The 21,060-nt window shown below is 40.8% G+C and overlaps 1 protein-coding gene across 1 annotated transcript in view; it reads left to right on the forward strand.

Moving 5' to 3' along the window:
• AASS (aminoadipate-semialdehyde synthase) overlaps positions 1-21,060 on the forward strand; it is a 46,547-nt gene that overhangs the window by 19,117 nt on the left and 6,370 nt on the right. The window contains exons 12-21 of the mRNA XM_073000547.2: positions 4,538-4,597; positions 4,695-4,762; positions 6,558-6,679; positions 8,494-8,623; positions 9,826-9,936; positions 10,775-10,883; positions 11,903-12,043; positions 14,690-14,857; positions 15,879-15,974; positions 16,829-16,944. Coding sequence (XP_072856648.2) covers positions 4,538-4,597; positions 4,695-4,762; positions 6,558-6,679; positions 8,494-8,623; positions 9,826-9,936; positions 10,775-10,883; positions 11,903-12,043; positions 14,690-14,857; positions 15,879-15,974; positions 16,829-16,944 — 1,121 coding nt within the window. The remainder of the gene's footprint in view (positions 1-4,537; positions 4,598-4,694; positions 4,763-6,557; positions 6,680-8,493; positions 8,624-9,825; positions 9,937-10,774; positions 10,884-11,902; positions 12,044-14,689; positions 14,858-15,878; positions 15,975-16,828; positions 16,945-21,060) is intronic.

Raw genomic sequence — 21,060 nt, forward strand, 5'->3', positions numbered from 1 at the left:
CTTCTTCTTAAATATCTCACTTACCTTGAAAACCCTATTAGTGTAGCTATATACTTGTCTTGCATCAGCCTGAGATCCACCTGGAATCCATCAGGAGCAGGGCCTTCCATGTATTAGTTTCCGTCCTGTGTAAAGCCCTTCCACCTGAAATTAGTTAGGGGCCCACACTTTTCCTTCCTTGGAAGGAGAGAGGATACCAGATTCATGGAAACATTCATTGATAACTCTTATCCCAAAACCTAATAAAGATCTAACAGACCCAAGTTCATATAGGCCTATTTCTTTACTAAATCAGGATCCAAAGATATTTACAGCAATACTTGCAAATAGAATTAATAAATTTATTATAAAATATATCAAAGAGGATCAGAATGGTTTCTTGAAAGGTAGGCAAATGGAAAACTTAACAAGGAGGGTTTTGAATATTATACACAATATAGAAAAAAATAAACTGAAGGCAGGCATTTTATCATTAGATATATTTAAAGCATTTGATTGTGTGGAATGGCCAACATTAAAGACTTTGTTAAAGGGTTGGGGTTTTGGAAAAAAGTTTAGGGGGATAATAGATCAATTATATTTAGAGAATACCTCTGTAGCAATAGTTAATGATGGGATGACAGATCAAATAGCTCTTGGCCGAGGTACTAGGCAAGGTTGTCCTCTCTCTCCAGTTCTGTTTTGCCTGGTTATTGAAATGTTGGCAAATGTAATTAGGAACGATGATTTAATTGAAGGTATAGGAGAAAAGAAGACAAAGATTAATGTATTTGCGGATGATTCCTTATTGACAGTGAAAAACCCGTTAGAATGTATAGATAAAATTAAAACACACTTAGAAAAATTTGGAAAAATAACCGGATTAAACATAAACTGGCAAAAATCTGACTTAATGTTGTTTAATTATAGTAGAATAGAACAAGAAAAGTTTACTGAAAAACATGATTTTAAAATATGTAAAATAATTAAATACTTAGGAATAGATTTAGCGAAAAATATTCAAAAGATAAAGGATTATAATTATAACAAACTAAAGGAAGTAATTAATAAGAAACTACAAGAATATGATAAGTTCAAATTATCTTGGTTTGGAAAGATTGCATTGGTAAAAATGAAAATTTTACCAAAAATTAATTTTCTATTCAGAATGTTACCAATGCAGTTAACAGAGGATGAGTTGAAATATTGGCAAGGAATAGTTAACAAATATTGTAATGAAGGGAAGAAATCTAGAATAAATAAAAAGTATTGGTATAAAACAACAAAAAAGGTGGTATAGGTTTGCCAAATATAAGAAACTATTATTTAGCTAACCAACTGAGGTTTATTGGTGAAATTATATATAATCCGGAAAGGTTAATTTGGTGGGAAATGGAATCATCAGAATTACAAGGAAATATAGAAAAATATTTATTTGCTAAAGGTAAGAAAGACAAAATAAGTCAAGTTAATAATCCTTTTTTAAAGACACTGTTAAATATATGGTATAAGTATAAAAAGAATTTATGTTCATCATACTCTCCATTTAGATTAGTGACAGAAATAGAAGATTTTCCTACCAATATGAAGGTGTATATGGATTTATTTAAAGAAGAAAAAGTGATTAGACTGAAAGATTGGCTGTATAAAATGAGATCGATAGATCAAATGAAACAAGTATTTCAAAACAAGACTATTTCATGGTTGAACTATGTACAACTGGAAAGATGGACTAAGGAATGGGCAAATAAATATAATAAAGGTAGAGAACACACAAAATTTGAGCAATTTTTACTCTCATATGAGGACATTCAGATGACTGACTCAGTAAAAGGTACAGTGAGTAAAATTTATTCACTTCTTAATTTAGAGGAAGAAGAAAGTGAGAAAGAAGGATTGAAATTGGTGTGGGAACAAGATATTGGGAAAAGAATAAATGAAGAAGAATGGAGGAGGATATGGAAAATGAGGATTTTAAGATTGATGTCAGTAAGAATAAAGGAAATTTTTTTTAAACTTAGTTTAAGATGGCATTTAACACCGGTAAAATTAAACAAAATCAACACCAGTCATCCGAATGTCTGTTGGAAATGTGAGAAAGAAGTTGGTACATACTTTCATATGTGGTGGGAATGTGAAAAGGTACAAAGTTTTTGGAGACAAATTTTTAAAGAATTAAGTTGTATCTGTGGAAAAGATATAGAATGTAAGGCTGAGATTGCTTTGTTATCAATATATGAGAATGTGGAATAGGACAAAATGATTAAAGAATTGATAACTAATCTAATAACAGCAGCTAGATTGATTATTGCTAGACAGTGGAAATTAAAGACTGAATTACAAATTGAAGAATGGTATAAAGAAATATGGAATATAGCATTAAATGATAAATTAACTTGTAATTTAAAGATGAAGAAAGGAGAGTTGAAAAAGAATAATTTTTATGTAATATGGGGCAAATTTTTGGAATATGTGTTAATAAGGGGAAAAGGGAGAGCTCCAAATCAAGAATCTATGCAGTTCTGGAGAGGAGGACAATAGAAGAAGAAGAATGAGAAGAAGAAGAAAAAGAAGAATATGGCAAGAGGTCCCGTATATGGTGGTGGGGAACACTGTTATTGTGTTGTAAGTGTATATGTTTTATGTATATGATTTTTTTGTTATAGTTATAAATAAATAAAAAAATATATTTAAAAAACAAAATGTCAGATACAGAGCAGTTCCTAACTTCCATAAATATAAATTACCATGTGTAAATTAAATTATCAGTTATAATGTGTAAATTATACCTTGTATAAAAATAAGTTTGCATTTTACTAGATTTACTAGATCATGCTTCAAGTGATTAAATTAGACTGGTAGAAATAAGGCCTGCTGAACTCTGTGCCTCTGCTCTCGCTTAGTATACTGATCAGTTTCATTAATAATAAGAATGTGCGGTCAAGTCACTTCTGACTTAACGGAGGCCCTTTCTAGCATTTTGTAGGTATAGGTTGGTCAGAAGTAGTTTACTGTTCCTTTCTTTGGGGGGTGTTCTGCATTGCGCAGCTTGCCCAAGGCTACACAGGCTGGCTCTTCTCATAAGAGGCACAGCATGGAATCGAACTCTTCATTTCTGGTTCATTTGCCAAGTGCCCAACTTGCTGAGCTTTCCAGCCAGGTAGTCGCTTAATAAACTCCTTGAATAAATGCCTTTTAGTTGATACGGAAGGTTGTCCCAATCAGCTTGCTTTTCAATTCAACTTATGTTTCTGTTTAAAAAATAAGAACTCTGTAGTTCCAGCCTTTCTACTAATTAACTATGTGCCATCAAGTCAGAACTGACTTAAATAGTAACCGTAATAGGGCTTTCAAGGTCAGTGAAATATTTAAGGAGTGGTTTTATCAGGTCCACACCCCTGGTGATTTTCCATGGCTGAGCGGGGATTCAAACCCTGGTCTATAGAGTCCTAGTCTGCTACTATATCTACCACAGCACCCTGGGTACCTTGAATGCTTCTTACTACAGAAAATATTTAGGATAATTCTATTTAAATAAAATTGGGATCCCAAATAGAAGGTATCCTGAATTAACTCTGTCCCTTGTTTCTTTTCTGTCCTTCCTCTTGCTCCCAAACACCTTTTTGTTCTTTCCAGCTCTTGCTTCCTGTGGCGTTACAGATCTCTCACCTTCCTTGTGGGTTGTGTACTCCCAAGTTTTCCAATGAAATGTTGACTCAACATGTAGGAATACATGATATCTCTGAGGAGGGGGTGGGGAGCCTTTATTTTCTTGAGGACCGAACTGGCTCCTGGCAAGCAATCTCAAAGCCGATAGTAGGTGGGGCCACAGCCCAAAGATGGAGATCCACCTTGTGCTGGCAAGGAGATTCAGTTTTCCTGTCCAGAGCCTTAGGATACTCTGTCACTAGCACTGGTCTTCTCTTCAGTCCCACTGAGCTGGTTGCTCAGATGGCTTTGTGGCGCAGTGGTTAAACCGCTGTACTGCAGCCAAAACTGTGCTCACGACCTGGGGTTCAATCCCAGGTAGCCGGCTCAAGGTTGACTCAGCCTTCTATCCTTCCGAGGTCTGTAAAATGAGTACCCAGCTTGCTGGGGTGGGGGGCAATGTGTAGCCTGCATAATTAACTTGTAAACTGCTCAGAGAGTGCTTGAAGCACTATGGGGCAGTATATAAGCAGCACGTTTTGCTTTTTTTTGCTTTGCTTTTTGACTGAGTTGCTTTCCTGCCATTGCTATATTCAGTACCACTTCCCTCTGTTGCAGTTGCATCCTAGCTTTCTTACCGTGTTTTAAAATGAAAGGGGACAAAGGGGGGGGGGACAGGAAGTGACTCTAAGAAGGAGAATTTAAATAACTAAAATTGAGGAGAATTTTGGGTCAGGGTGATACAAGCAAGTGGCAACATAGCCCATGTTTTAATCCAAGGTCATGTATTGATGGTTTTAATGCAATTCCACTGTCGATGGCTCTCTTTATATTGGAAATGTCATTAGCAGTCTGAGGACGAGGGTCTGTGAAAGCAAGCATTCTAACTGGAAAATGTTGATCTCCGCAGCTCCTTTCTGATGCCTCAGAGCCCTTTGAAAGTCAGAATTACTCACCTGTAGTGAGAGATGTAAGTTGTGCAAACCAGTTTGCTTTTCTTTTCTTAACTCCAGCAGGCTGAAGTCAGCTGCCAGGAAAGTAATGCTATATTTTGTGTATTTTTTTAGGCAGTGATTGCATCCAATGGTTCATTGACTGATAAATATAAATATATCCAGAAACTGAGGGAGAGCAGGTAATGTAGGAGTTCCCCACAAATAAATATATTTCACTAAAGTTGTAAAGTTTGGTGCTTGTGTGCATTTTTTGGTTGATGGATTTGTACTATGTTGTTTTATGAGGTGATGTTTGATCAGGAGTATTCGCGAAGGCTTTGACGGACGGGATCTAATGGTGGTTGTGGGTTTTTTGGGCTCTTTGGCTGTGTTCTGAAGGTTGTTCTTCCTAACAAGACACACTAATCACCCATTTACAGAAAAAGACAAAAGCCTATCTCACAGCCATAAATACTGTACTCCCTAGCCAACTACACCAGAGCACAGAGTGCTGTCCTCTGAAGATGCCGGCCACAGAGACTGGCGAAACGTTAGGAAGAACAACCTTCCGAACACTGCCAAAGAGCCCGAAAAACCCACAACAACCACTTTGATCAGGAGCTCTACAAGTTAAATGGACCTCTGTCAATAACCTAGCTAAGCATGGATATGGTAGTAGCTGGCATTTTTCTATGGTAGTGGATGGCATACTTCTTTGTAGGTAGCAAATAAACGTAGTTCTATCATGCTCTTGGGATCATTTGATATGAGAATACATTGTTCCCTTTGGGTGCGATAAATCTATAGTTGATGCCACATCTTGCAAAATCGTCGACCCTGAAAGAAATCTTAACCATCTGAACTGCAATCCAGTGAGCTGTTCTGTATGTGTTTGTGGTTTTTAATTTTGGCATAGGGTAAAGAAAATGGTGTCAGATCTCCCTGTGAAAAAATTGTTTTTTAAAGCTCCACAAAACAAAAGATGAGTCAAAGCTAGCAGCGGAGGCCTGTGTCCCTCCTCAGGCTCTTTTTGCAGCCCACAACTATCCCTTAGCCCCTTCTTTTTCTGGAAAAAAAGAGAAAATAATGTAGCTTCTGGAAGCTTCAGGAGTGGTGATCCATTTTGTAAATAGGTAATGGCTCTCCACCATTTAATAACCCAAATAGCAGTTTTTTCCCCCAAAGGAGAGCATGAGAGTTGCAGTCCAAAATACAGCTGGAGGACCACAGCTGCCAACCCCTGATTTCGAGCCTGTTGATGCCAGGGCTTTATAAGTTAAAAGTCTAGAATTTCATGAGCATGGATTTTATTCTTTCTTTAAGCGATTTGTATTGCAATATGTTTTCTAAAGAAGCTTGCATTTGATTTTTGTTCTAAGTGTTCGATATTGTGTATATAGATATGTGCACAAATTAAGTTACCCCTGTCTGGGCCAAGTTGTCATTGTGCTTGCACAGGTTTTGTGTGGACACGAGGCTTGCCTCCCCCACATGCTCATCCATTCCTTGGGCAATGCGCACTTCCTTTTGTGCATCCCACTGCAACGACCCACTCACCACTTGCAGTGCCCCCTTCTGCCTCCTCCCGCAGCCAACCACTCAGAGGCAAATGAGGAATCCTTTGAGTGCTTAGCTGAGGAAGAAGGAAGAGGGCGCTGCAAACAGTGAATGGGTTGTCTCTCTGGGGAGGCAAGGAGGGAGTGCATGTCGCTGGAGGAGCGGCTGAGTGTGCAGGGGAGGCAGACCCCATGCCCGCACAACACATATGCAGGCATGAAGACAACTCAACCCAGACAGGGACAACTTGAATTGTATGCATCTCTAATTATGTATCAATTGTTTTGCTGGTCTCTTTCCCCTTCCAAATGAATGCTGAAATGGCTTTGGCTAATGTTAGCATTAAAACCGCCATACTAACCTACAAGAGAACTCCTTAAAACACACGATGCAAAGCCTACTTTGTTTATGTGTTCTCCTTTCTTGTGTCTGTTCCAGGGAGTACACCCAGTCACTGGCCATGGATAGGAAAAAGAAGGTCTTAATACTTGGATCTGGATATGTTTCTGGGCCTGTGATAGAATATCTTACTAGAGATCCTAATGTTGAAATAACAGCAGGTTTGTAAGTAAGACTATAACACTAAAATGGTACAATTGAAACGGCGGAACTAATGCTAAGATTTCTGGTATGGATTATGTGTGCATACTGGCATCAGTGTTCGTTATTTTTTTATTATTATCTGGGCTGGCACGGTTTGGTGGAATGCATCACAGGTGCCTCCAGCCACGGAAGGAGCTTCCATTCAGAGAAGGAGAATTCCAATCATGCCAGGAATCCTTCCATGAATGTAACTCCCTTGGGAATGGAAGCTCATGAAGTGACTACACTGTGTGTCCCATGGTTTGCCCAAGTCATTGGCTGCCTGAGGTAAAGAACAGGATGGCACTCTCTCCCGTTCCATGCACAGAAGTCAGCACAGGAATCTTGTTTCAACTATGGTGATAGGATAGTATTCTTTGTTATACCTGAAGGCAACAGCTTAGCTTAGAGATGCAAGTCAGGCTGCACAAGTCTCTCTTCTAAAACGTTGCTTGTTTCCATTCCAACATCTTCTGCCTGAGTCAAATTGGCATCATTCTGCTGAATGGCAGAATCAGTTCTGTTTCCATGCATTAATGTTTAGGCTATGTTCTGAAAAGCTGTAAAGGTAAAAAAAAAAAAAAAGAAAAGAAAAGAAAAAGAGAGAGAGAGAGAGAGAGAATGAGCCCATTGATTTAATTTCATCTTTTGCATGACCTGAAGGTAGAATGTGTACCTATTTTAGGCACTTGTCTGAGGAGGAAATAATATTTTGGGAACCCAGATTATGCAACATAATTATGCAACGGTCTGCTTCTAAACTGTGTTCAGTCTGACTGCAAGCTCAAATAAACTTTACCAATTCCTGCACTGGCATCTTTTCAGAAATATGAAGAGTGAGATTTGAGAATAGGTTTGTGGTGTAACTAGCTAGCAAGCTACATCACTAGCAAGCAAGCTATGTCAAAAACTCCCTGAGCCTCCACAGAGCCTGGGGGCTGCTGCTCTGCCTAATACCTGTTCTCCCTCCGTCTGAGTGCTTGGCTGGAATGGCTTAGAATTTCTACAACCGAGCCCTCGTTTCAGTCTTTTAATCTGATGATCTTGATTTCTTTTCCCCTCTCAATAGTTCCTCTGCTGAGCCTTTATCCTAGAACAGGTACTGCTTTCCTGCATGGACTAGCCTAATTTTAGTGGAGCTTGTTGGAAACACATTTACAACAACCCCCTCCTTGCATTCTTGTCCTATGCATTATGCAGCAAAGCACTTTAGTAGTGAAAAATCTACTTTTTGGGCACTGTTTTTGTATGTAACATTTTTCTTAACAGGGGAGACATGACATCTTTTGTGTAGATGCTTACTGCCTCTTGACACTTCTTTGGCCAGCCACTTTTTCCCTCCATCCACATCAGGAAAATCTTTAATTTTTCCTTCTAATGTAGTTGAGAGGGTTTTTTTTTTTTTTTGACTGCAGATCCCATAATTTTCCATTGTGGGAATTCTACTGACAGATCCCTTCCAGATACCTAAATCTGGTTTACCTGGGAGAAAGGCCAAAACTGGAAACCTGTTCAGAAATAAAAACCTCCCAGGTAGCACTGGGGCAGGAACAGGAAACTGGGGTGGCACTTAGGCTTACCTTATAGATTCAAGGAGCCTCAGGGAAGAGAGGTTGGAGAAGTGTACAGCCTCTTTTTTGGTGGCAAGTTGCATACCAAGTAAATTATTTGGCAAGGTTGTATGATAGCACACATGGTTAGATTTTCTAAACCAGCATATCATGTGGCAATAGCTCAAGAGAAGAGTGTTGGTTTGCCTGTTTTAGTTGTTTTTTTTTTTGTTTTGTAACAGTATCCATTATGAAGAACCAGCTTGAGCAGCTGATGAAGAAATACAAGAATGTTGTTACTGTTGTTGCAGACGTCACTGAAGATGAGGAGAGATTATCATCCCTGGTGAAGAAACATGACCTTATTATTAGGTCAGTGTTCTGCTGGCTACACCAATACTTTACTCATTCTAGCAGTGACAGTGAGCCGTGGCAGAATATATCAGTATGACTTTACTGAGCTATCCAGGTGGTGAGAGTGAAGAATTGCAGGCTGCTTTGTTTTGTTCAAAATGCATAAATCAGTCACCATTGCATAATATATAAATTATTCTCATCATCGCCATTATCTCAGAACAGCAGAAGGGACCCTATGGATCATTAATTCCAGCTCCTATCAAAGAGGCGCAGTGGGGAATTGAACTCTGGCTCCTCAGCTGGATGCCTAAACCACTGAACTATTTAGCAAAATCCTGTTGGTGCAATTCTTCCAGTGTAAACTGGATCAGAGCATAGGAAATAATTTAAATCTTCCTGTTCCCTGATTTCAGCTTCTGAGGCTCCCTAGGTCTCCCAGTTGCCCTCGGGAAGCCATTGGGAGCCTCAAGATGCAGCTGCTAGTGATCTGGTGGTGATTTTTAACTATTGGATCTTCCCCTCCATCCCAAGACTCCCAAAGGTATCCACAAGGCAAAAGGGAGCCCCACAGAGCCTCGGAAGCCGAAACAAGGGGGTGGGAAGGAAGCTTTAAATTAATTTATAGTACCTATTTGTACTGTCCTGATCTGATTTACCCCGGTAGAACTGCACTAAAAGGATTTTGACCATTTTGATGCAATATTTTTAAAAATGATATGTTTTAGAAAAATGGAAATTGAGAGACAGTAAACAAAGCAAATAAACCAACTTTTTTTTAAAAAAAAAGCTACCAATATCAGCATAAAACCTCTAGGCAGATAAAAAAATGCTTTGGCTTAGCACCAAAATTAATATCAAGGCAGCACCAGTCCTACTTCTAAAAGAAGTATAGTTTGAAATCTAGAGGACTTTTGCATGGAAGATTCTAAATTTAAATACTTGGCATTGCCTCTTTTGTGACACTTGTAGACACCCAAAAAGTGCCATGAAGGGGCCGTAAAGCATTTTGTTGCTTTTACTCCAACAGATGAAGTTGGCCACACTGTGGGAGAATGGCATTACATTGTCTTCCTTACATTATGCCATCCCTAAATGATCTTTTGATACATGGCTGGACATAATCAGTTGCTTCCTCATTTCAGGGGCAAAGGAAGAGCTTGTTAAGCAAGGCCATTGTTTCTTGGTGTCCAGCCTTTCTTTACTTTTTGTCTCTTTAGTTTGCTACCATATGCATACCATCCTTTGGTTGCTAAGAAATGTATTGAGAGGAAAGTAAATTTAGTGACTGCCAGTTACCTGACACCTGCTATGAAGGAGCTACAGGAGAGGTAGGTCATTTTGAAATCTTATCTCAGTTCACTGGACATCTGATGTCTCTCGTATACTTCTCTTGACTGGATATTGGAACACACTTCGTGTGACTGAGCAGACCTTGGAAAAGTCACTCCTGCTGGGACTTGTGGTGCACAGAAGTATCTTCTCCAGATGGTTGTTGTGGGTTTTTCGGGCTCTTTGGCCGTGTTCTGAAGGTTGTTTTTCCTGACATTTTGCCAGTCTCTGTGGCCGGCATCTTCAGAGGACTGGAGTAGAGCATGGACAGAGTTCCTACTCCAGTCCTCTGAAGATGCCGGACACAGAGACTGGCGAAACATCAGGAAGAACAACCTTCAGAACATGGCCAAAGAGCCCAAAAAACCCACAACAACCATTAGATCCTGGCCATGAAAGCCTTCGCGAATACATATCTTCTCCAGACTCTTGCCACTTGGGTGAGTGGAGTGCCACTTTCTTGTGAGTTGTACCCTTTCCTGGCTCTTGCACAGCCCCTGTTCAGAGCAATTGTGGATTAAGGCCACCTTAAGGGAGGCCGTCTGGTTGAATTCCTCCTGCAGCAAAAGGGAGAGCTGGAAGAAGGAAAGCAGTGTTCTCTGAATTCTGGTTATGGAGTGCATTGTAAGTCCACTTATGTCCATCAGTTGAGGAAATCTAGGGAATAAAGATGGCCGCTTCCCTTTGCTTTGCTGAAAAGAATCTCGGCTTGTAAAAGAGTGGCCCTCACCTTGTAACTCAATTGAGCAGTGAACTGAATTGATGGCATGGCAGTCTGTAGAGATGCCCTTCTTGTGACGGTCTTTTGTTTTGAACTCTATGCCCTTTTGTTTTTAGCGTAGAAGCAGCTGGTATTACAGTTGTCAGTGAAATAGGTTTGGATCCTGGGCTTGACCATATGCTGGCAATGGAGAGCATTGATAAAGTGAAAGAAGTGGGAGCTACGGTAAGCTGAAAAGGAAACCAGTTATTTTAAGAGGTGCCTCCTCTACCATCTACATAATTCTTTTTTAAAAATGCCCTTCTTGTTGTGTGATGTTAGCTGTGATCCATTAGAAAATTCTTTTTTCCCCTGTGCAACCCTCCTCGCTGCTACCAAATGTCATCTCAGCCCATGCTTCAATTTCTGCCACATGCAGAGGCTGGGTAATTCCCAAGTTCTCTTTGGAATTTTATGTGTGGGCACAATTTTTACCTTAAAGGATCTTGTTAAAGTTAGTTGTGCCGTTATTATGACTACCATACGTACCTCCTATTCTTTTCCAAAGGGACAAATGGGGTGTTTATCCCTGCTCAGAGTACATCTCTTATTATTTTAGAGGCACTTACCCCTAAGCATCCTTACACAAAATTCCAGCTTTAGTCAACTGATTTTAGTTTGATTGGTGTTGGTGGGTTTAAATAAGATTAAATATGTCTACTATTTTGCTTTTTTGATAGGATGTGTGCATTCTGTGGAACACATGCTCTTAATGAGGGGGATAGTGAACTTGGGTTTAATTTTTTTTCAACAAATACATTTCTGTATACGTACAGTGGACCCTTGACTTACAGACAGCTTGACTTACAGACTTTTTGAGTTACAGACTTCTCTGGCCGCAAAATTTAGGTTTGACTTGCAGCCTGAGAATTGACTTACAGACCAGAAAAAAACCAAAATGGAACAATAACGGCCTGTTACGGGATTAATCGGTTTTCAATGCACTGTAGGTCAATGGAGACTTGACCTACAGACTTTTTGACTTGAGAACCGCCTTCCAATACGGATTAAGTTCTCAAGTCAAGACCCCACTGTATGTAGATGTCTGTATAAGAGATCTGTACAATGATGATAATAATAGTTGTTCTTGTTATTATTGCTGATTCAGTGACACAGACCTAAGCACTACTAAATTAGTTTGGACTCTGTTGGCTGATTCTAAATGATGGAATGTGATGAGAGACATTTCTTTTCTTTAACGACAGGTGGTGTCCTACACATCTTTCTGTGGCGGCTTGCCTGCTCCGGAACATTCTGACAATCCCCTGAGATATAAATTCAGCTGGAGTCCACAGGGTGTCCTGCTGAATACGATTCAACCAGCCACATACTTAAAAAATGGGGAGGTGAAGTAATCTCTGTTTATATCTGTAAAATAAGAGAGTGGATTATCTCTCAGTTGTACTGTGTATGAGAGAATGTTAGTGTTTGTTCCATATTTGTGGAATTCTTCTATTAGTCCAACCAGAATGGAACAAAAATGTGTGCAGGCCTTCAGAATTGTTAGAAGTCTTCATCAGATGAGATATTTCAAAAGGCAGTGTAGGGCCTGGGGGCAAAGCAGAAGGTGGGGCTATGAAAGCTGAATTTATATTTATATAAATAATAAATAAATAAATAAATTATATTGGCATCTGCAGGCTCTCTATTTTCAGCTGAATGGTTGCTCTGTTAGTGGGGTGGGTACAGAAATAACTAGATAAATACAGAAAAGGCCTCTTGTTTTTCTGTAGCTTCTTTCCAAAGCTAATGTCCCCCACCTTTTTTTACGTAATCTACAGGCAGGTCTTAGGAAAGACTATACCTACCAGAATCCCCTAGCCAGTATGGCCACTGTCATACGTTCAGGGGATTCTGGGAGCTGGAGTCCACCTAAATCCCTCCCCCAAGAGAGAAAATTTTGCAAAATCTGCCAATGGTGGAGTTATCCAGTCACTTTCATAAATCAGTTGTATATGAACTAGAGAACAGCAGTTGCTAAAGAATTTGGCTAGATCTGCCACCTCTTTCAGGATGCAATTGCAATTACAGGTCTATAACATGAGCTGGGTGAGTGGGAAAAGGCCCAGGGAATTGTTGTGGCTCCCAGTATTGTATAGTGCAGAATGATCAGGCTTGACCTGGTTCTTACTGGAGTGTGTCAGGAGTTGGTCTACGTAGCTGTTTTATGTAACACAGAGTCATTTCACTGTATGAAACTTGCAGCATTCATGTTCTTGCACTCTGTCTTTTCCCCATGATGCATGCATGTTTGTTCCATTAAGAATGGTTAAGTCCTTAATTTTCTCTGTCATGTCCACGTAGATGAGTCACAAAAAAATATGGTTCCCTCTATGTTCATGGACTGCAGCGCCCATGACTTCTAGCCTGCAGAACCCATAATAAAGAATTACGGGAACATCTGCAGACCATAAGTTGCTCATCCCAATATAAATCTGCTTAGAGAGACCATGTGCATGGGGTTCACTTGGGGGCACATGTTCAGACTTCATCACCCTGTGGGATTGCCTTAAATTGTCAAATTGCATAATCTGAAGTAGACCCTTTGAAAGCTAATAAACGGTCAATTCAGTCATTGTATGGTCACAGACCTGATAAATAATAAATTCTAGCAAGTTGAGAAGTACTGTATTTGCTGGTGTATAACACTACTTTTTTGCCCTAAAAAACATGCCTCCAAGTGGGGGGGGGTCGTCTTATATGCCGGGTGCACTTCAGCTGGGATAAACATAGCTGCCCATAGTGGCCTTCCGATGCTCACCCAGTGCCCATAGTAGCCTCCCAATGCCTGCCCACCTCATTCTACATACCGTCCAGTATTGCGCGGTATCCAGCGTGGCCGCGGCGAGCATCAGCAGCGAGACAGGGGTGCCAGCCTTTTCGACGTGACCGGCCCATTCTGCTCGGTGGGAAGCAGCGGTGCTCCGGCCCACCCCTTGTCTGCGCAGAGCTCACACATGCGCACTTGCGCACTAGTGCCGGTCACAGGGAGATGCAGGGGCGGGTTGGAGGCGCTGTGGTTGCGCTGCGGCTGTACACTGGTGACAATGAATAGCACCTTTTATTTGGTGTGTGGAAGGTGTGCGGAAGAGGGGGTAGTCTTATACGGCGAGTATATAACAAACTGTATTTTGAGTGGAAATGTTGGGGGGGTCATCTTATACGCCGGCAAATATGGTAGTGCTCAGAAGATCTGCCTTTAGAAATCAATTTCTGTACTCAGAAGCCTTAAAGGTTGCTTGTAGTGCTGTCGTGTAAGTGGTCCACATACTGCCTGTCTGGTTCAGGTAATAAGAATCAGGGCTTGAATCCTGTTTGAGGGCAACTCGTTCCTTGTTACACTGTTTTGCAACAGGTGGTCTATCTTTGCTTTAGTACGTGAGAGATTGCCAGAAACATCTCTGTGATGGAAAGCATAGTTGTCCTCTGATTTTTTTTTGTTTGGATTCTTAAGTTTCAGCTTTCTTTCAGATAGCAATAGACCCAAATTTATAAATCATTAAATGGAAACAATTTATACACTGTGCAAAACATGTGCTGTAAAAATGAGAAGACTTGGTCTTGCAGTTACATTAGAGTAAGGGATCTGTGACCCTCCTGATGCTGATGAACTAGTATTCCCAACATACTTTGCCACAGGTCAGACTTCCTGGGGCTGAATCCAGCAACAGCTGGTGAGCCACCTATTCCCCACACCTTGATCCTAATCTCAAATGGTTTCCTATCAATGGGGTAGGGTGTTTGAAATAATGTATACTGGAAATCTGGTGTCAGGACAGAGAAGGGAGAGCTGACTGGGGACTGTGCACCTGCTTGGTGGTCTTGCAGCCCCCTAGAGGTAGAAGGGTGTGAAATGGAAATGGGCTTGTCAGGGTCCTTAGCCTTCCTCCTTATGCGGTGTAAATATCCCTGAAGAGGAACTTGAGAAAGTGGAAGAGCTCTGTCCTCCTGTCTAGCACACTTACATGATTGTTGTTTTTCACAATCCGTAGATTGTCAGTATTCCAGCCGGAGGAGCTTTGCTTGATTCTGTTACTGTCATGGATTTTTTCCCAGGATTAAATTTGGAAGGTTTTCCAAACAGAGACAGCACAAAATATGCTGAGCCATATGGTATTCAATCAGCTCATACTCTCTTAAGAGGAACTTTGCGGTACAGGGTAGGTATATGAGCTGCTTGATCATACATGTTTGTGTGTGTAATTTTTATTTTATTTTATTGATTTATATACCACACCATTAGTGCAACACATTATTCTGAGTGGTGTACAACAAGGTGAAATGAAAACAAACACTAACAAATGAAAATAGCATAATACTTTTTTCAAAATACAGACAAAAATATTTTATATACATTTGGGATGCATTCAGGTCAGTTTTTCTGTATTAAGATAAAGATGAGATGCCATATTGTATGCCTTGTACAATGGTGCCCTGCATAGCGACGATAATCTGTTCCCAAAAAATCGTTGCTATCCGGATTCGTCGCTATGCGGGGAAAAAACCCATAGGAACGCATTAAAACACGTTCAATGCGTTCCTGTGGGGAAAAAACTCACCACTATGTGGAAATCCTCCATCCGGCCGCCATTTTCGCTGCCCGGTAAGCGAGGAAAGGGTGCGTAAACACTGCAGGGGGCCATTTTGTTTACCCGGTGGCCATTTTGGAACCACCGATCAGCTGTTTTTAAAACATCGTTATGCGATAATCGGTAAGCGAAATGCTTACCGATCATCACAAAGCGATGTTTACCCATTGAACACATCGTTATGCGATCGCTTTTGCGATCGCAAAAACCTCATCGCTATGCGGATTCATCATTAAACGGGGTGCTCGTTAAGCGAGGCACCACTGTACTTCCCTGTTTCTATTTACAGGAGAAGCAAATTGATTTTCTGTATAATAGTTTGGTATTTTTTCTGTCCCAATGAATTGGGTTGCATAAATTCTTGTTTATTTTCCTGAAACCAGCTATATGTCCTATAATATTGTGCAGCTGCATAAAGACATAATATGATCCTCCTCCCTGAGTGTTGTGCCTTCATGTAACCACAAAGGTTGGAATAGGAGAGAAGATTCTTAGCCATTCCTTACCCATTTGGCTTGCTTGATGGACAATAAGGGACTATAAGGATCTGTGTTCTGTAGAATTTTCTGATATGTTGTTTCTGTGCTTCCAGGGTTATTCTAGAACTATAGGAGGCTTTGTGAAATTAGGACTGATCAGTCTTGAGCCGTGTCCTATGCTTAATGCAACAAGAACTTCAGTAACCTGGGTGAGTATTGCCTAAGGGCTTTGAGGTTTATGTAATACAGAGTCATGTTGGATTGAGACACCTCTATGTAAAATTATTGTACAATCCAGTGTCAGACTGTGTAGCCATACTCCATACTCTATTAGGCCTTTTAAAAAAATTCCTGGTTTTTGGACTTCAGGTCCTAGACCACCTCTGGTTGTGCTAGCTGAGGGATTCTGGGAGTTGTAGTCCAAAAAGCAGACTTCTCTAGACTCTACTTGTGCCCATGAAAGCTCATACTTAAATAAATGTCTTAGTCTGAAAGGAGTTGCAGACTAATGAAATTTTTGCTCCATGATTATGGTGATTGAGTGTATTTCAGAGAAAGAATCATGGGAGCAAGAGAGAATGTAAGGAAAGCACAAGGGCAGTTGTGTTCTTGGAAAACTGAAGGCAGCTTTCAGTGCAGATTATTCTTATGGTTTGAAGAATTGTAGGAAACTGATGGCACAGAAGCAGCTCCATTAGAAGAATGTGAATGTGGCATATTCTTATGGAATAACATCTGTATGTGTACTTTATTATAAATGTTAGCCTACCTTAAGCTGGTGCCCTATAGATGTTTTAGACTCCAGTGCACATCAGCCTCAGCTAATATAGCCGGTGATGAGGTGTCGCAGCCATTGAAACACAAAGCACCTGAAGAGCACCGGGTTGGGGAGAACTGGCCGATGCCTTCCCTGAGGAGTTAAATCCATTCTGAATTGTGCATAACCCCTGGTTCTTGTAACTTGATTTCTTGTACATTTCCTTCTTCACCTTTAGTTTTTCCCCTTGACTTTTCATTGATTCAGTTTTCACATAGTTATGTTTTAACACTTCCTTACACTTAGAAAGAGCTCATGTGCAAGTTACTTGGTCTTCCGCCATCAGCCAGACTGGATGACCTCAGAGAAGCTGTTTACAACAAACTGAACAAGGATGAAAAGCAACTAGAGGCAGTGGAATGGTATGGAAGGAAACTGCATGACTGACTTCCACCCACCCACCTATCCTATCCCTTTTTAAGACCCTCTCTTCACAGGTATGATTGTTAAGTGAATTTGCCCAGGACAGCTGCTCACTCTGTCCATCTCTGTTTCCTAAAAACATGCAACATGAAACACTGGACAAAAATGTGACACCTTTGCTATACAGTGGTGCCTCGCAAAACGAATGCCTCACGGGATGAAAAACCCGCAAGACGAATGGTTTTTGCGATCGCTATGGTGCCTCGCAAGATGGCTTCTTCTATGGTTGTGCTTCGCAAGATGATTTTTTCCCCCAAGACTGATGCCTCGAAAGATGAAAAAAATTCATTTGTCTTGTGAGGTTTCCCATGTACTTTTCGCAAGACGAGTTTTTCACAAGACAGCGCTACTCATGGAACGAATTACATTTGTCTTGCGAGGCACCACTGTATTCCCCGACCATGTAACTAGATTTGCACGTGTCCACAGCTAGGGGATACACACCATGATTTATTCATATGCTGGTTTTTTGATGAAAGATCACAAATACTAACAACAACAGTATAGTACAGAGATCAAACAGGCAAATTGATGAAGTATGGTAATGTCAAAAATAAAAATGAGACATGTTCAATAGTAACAGAAAAAGAACCAGCAAAACAAGCATGTTGTTACAGAGAGAATAGTGCACTTTTTTCTTGCTATACCCTGTCCCATCTTTCTGATGGGACAGAGTATAGCACAGGTAGTGCCATCATCTCACCTGTTAGCAGGATAAGAATCAAAGCTCCCCCTGATGATTAAAGTAATAGACTCACTCAGGATGATTCAAACAGCCTTCCTTAATTCGTGTTTTGCTCACAGACTGATTGGTCCAAATTGCTATATGATGGCATCCTGTTGTTATCCCTCCACATTATATCTTCAAGTCCTCTTTCTGACAGCATTGTGTGAATGTTCTGACCAGTCAAATAAACGGCCTGGGACCTTGATATCTGAAAGAGTGGCGCTTCCTATACATATATGCCTGTGCATTGAGATCCACCAGAGAAGCCCTCCTCTGTGTCGCACTAGGGAGAGCATTACTCTGTGTGAGGGCACTGGAGAGGGCCTCTTTTGTTCTGGCAACCCAGATGTGGAAGGCCCTCTCCAGTGAACGAGTATTGGCCTTATTTCAGTACAAGTTGAATTGTGGCTTCTCATCAAAGCCTTTGGAGTGTAAGGATATGGCTTGAGTAAATGGTGGAATTCATTTATAAGTAAATGGTATTCTTCTATATATATTTTCTCCTTCACGGAGTGCTGCCTTATCGTGGTGAAGGGGCTTGAGTAATTCAGAGAAGCTATGGGCTATGCCGTGCAGGGACACCCAAGACGGACAGGTCATAGTGGAGAGTTCTGACTAAACGCAATCCACCTGGAGCAGGAACTGGCAACGCCACTCCAGTATTTTTGCCAATAAAACTCCATGAACAGAAACAAAAGGATAAAAGATATGACACTGAAAGATAAGCCCCTCAGGTCGGAAGTCGTCTAACATGCTACTGAAGAAGAGCGGATGATAAGTAAAACTAGCGCCAAAGCTAATGAGCCAAAGCCGAAAGGATGCTCAGCTGTGGACATGCCTGGAAGTGAAAGGAAAGTCCATTGTTGCAGAGAAAAATACTGCATAGGAACCTGGAATGTAAGTTCTATGAACCTTGGTAAGCTGGATGGGGTCAAACAGGAGATGGCAAGAATCAACATTGACATCCTGGGCGTCAGTGAACTAAAATGGATGGGAATGGCAGAATTCAATTCAGACAATTACCATATCTACTATTGTGAGCAAGAATCCCGTAGAAGAAATGGAGTAGCCCTCATAGTCAACAAAAGAGTGGGAAAAGCTGTACTGGGATACAATCTCAAAAATGATAGAATGATTTCAATACAAATCCAAGGCAGACCTTTCAACATCACAGTAATCCACGCTTATGCACCAACCACCAATGCTGAAGAGGCTGAAATTGACCAATTCTATGAAGACTTACAACACCTTCTAGAACGGACACCAAAGAAATATGTTCTTGTCATTATAGGGGATTGGAATGCTAAAGTAGGGAGTTAAGAGATAAAAGGAACAACAGGTAAGTTTGGCCTTGGAGTTCAGAACAAAGCAGGGCAAAGGCTAATAGAGTTTTGTCAAGAGAACAAGCTGGTCATCACAAACACTCTTTTCCAACAACACAAGAGGCCATTCTACACATGGACACCACCAGATGGACAATACTGAAATCAGATTGATTATATTCTCTGCAGCCAAAGATGGAGAAGCTCTATACAGTCAGCAAAAGCAAGACCTGGAGCTGATTGTGGCTCTGATCATCAGCTTCTTATAGCAAAAGTCAAGCTTAAACTGAAGAAAGTAGGAAAAACTACTGGGCTAGTCAGGTATAATCTAAACCAAATCCCTTATGAATACACAGTGGAAGTGAAGAATAGATTTAAGGAACTAGATTTGGTGGACAGAGTGCCTGAAGAACTATGGATGGTGGCTCATAACATTATAAAGGAGGCAGCAACAAAAACCATCCCAAAGAAAAGGAAATGCAAGAAAGCAAAGTGGCTGTCCAACGAGGCCTTACAAATAGCAGAGAAGAGAAGGGAAACCAAATTCAAGGGAGATAGGGAAAGTTACAGAAAATTGAATACAGACTTCCAAAGAATAGCAAGGAGAGACAAGAGGGCCTTCTTAAATGAACAGCGCAAAGAAATAGAGGAAAATAATAGAAAGGGGAAAACTAGATATCTGTTCATTTTGTGCAAAGATGGACATGATAAAGGACAAAATTGGTAGGAACCTCACAAAAGCAGAAGAAATCAAGAACAGGTGGCAAGAATACCCAGAGGAATTATACCAGAAAGATCTGGATGTCCCGGACAACCCAGATAGTGTGGTTGCTGACCTTGAGCCAGACATCCTGGACAGTGAAGTCAAGTGGGCCTTAGAAAGCATAGCTAACAACAAGGCCAGTGGAGGTGATGGCATTCCAATGGAACTATTTAAAATCTTAAAAGATGACGCTGTTATGATGCTATACTCAATATGCCAGCAAGTTTGGAAAACTCATATATGACAAGGTTGTATATTGTCTCCCTCCTTATTTAACTTATACATCATGCCAAAGGCTAGACTGGAGGAATCCCAAGCCGGAATTAAAATTGTGGGAAGAAATATCAACAACCTCAGATATGGAGATGATACCATTCTGATGGCAGAAAGTGAAGAGGAATTAAAGAACCTCTTAATGAAGGTGAAAAAGAAGAGCACAAAAAGCTCAACATCAAAAAAACTAAGATCATGGCCACTGGCCCCATAACCTCCTGGCAAATAGAATGGGAAGATATGGAGGCAGTGACAGATTTTACCTTCTTGGGCTCCATAATCACTGCAGATGGTGACAGCAGCCACGAAATTAAAAGACGCCTGCTTCTTGGGAGGAAAGTTATGAAAAACCTAGACAGCATCTTAAAAAGCAGAGACATCGCCTTGCCGACAAAGTTCTGCATAGTCAGATCTATGGTTTTTCCAGGAGCGATCTATGGAAGTGAGAGCTGGAACATAAAGAAAGGTGACTGCCGAAGAATTTATGCTTTTGAACTGTGGTGCTGGAGGAGACTTTTGAGACTCCCCTGGACTGCAAGGAGAACAAACCTATCAATTTTGAAGGAAATCAACCCTGGATGCTCACTGGAAGGACAGATCCTGAAGCTGAGGCTCCAGTACTTTGGCCATCTCATGAGAAGAGAAAACTCCCTGGAAAAGCCCCTGATGTTGGGAAAGTGTGAAGGCAAGAGGAGAAGGGGACGGCAGAGGATGAGATGATTAGACAGCGTCATCAAAGCTACCAACATGATTTTGACCCAACTCTGGGAGGCAGTGGAAGACAGGAGGGCCTGGTGTGCTCCGGTCCATGGGGTCACGAACAGTCAGACACAACTTAACAACTAAACAACAACAATATATATTTTAATGACTTTAAATTGTTTCTTGGTGAAACCTTCTCTGTGACCTTTTGACATATATTGGGGTATAGTTATTCCAAAGAAATAATTGGGTATTTTTCTTTCCCTCT

Source organism: Pogona vitticeps, chromosome 5, assembly GCF_051106095.1.
Source record: "Pogona vitticeps strain Pit_001003342236 chromosome 5, PviZW2.1, whole genome shotgun sequence".
Lineage (NCBI taxonomy): Eukaryota > Metazoa > Chordata > Lepidosauria > Squamata > Agamidae > Pogona > Pogona vitticeps.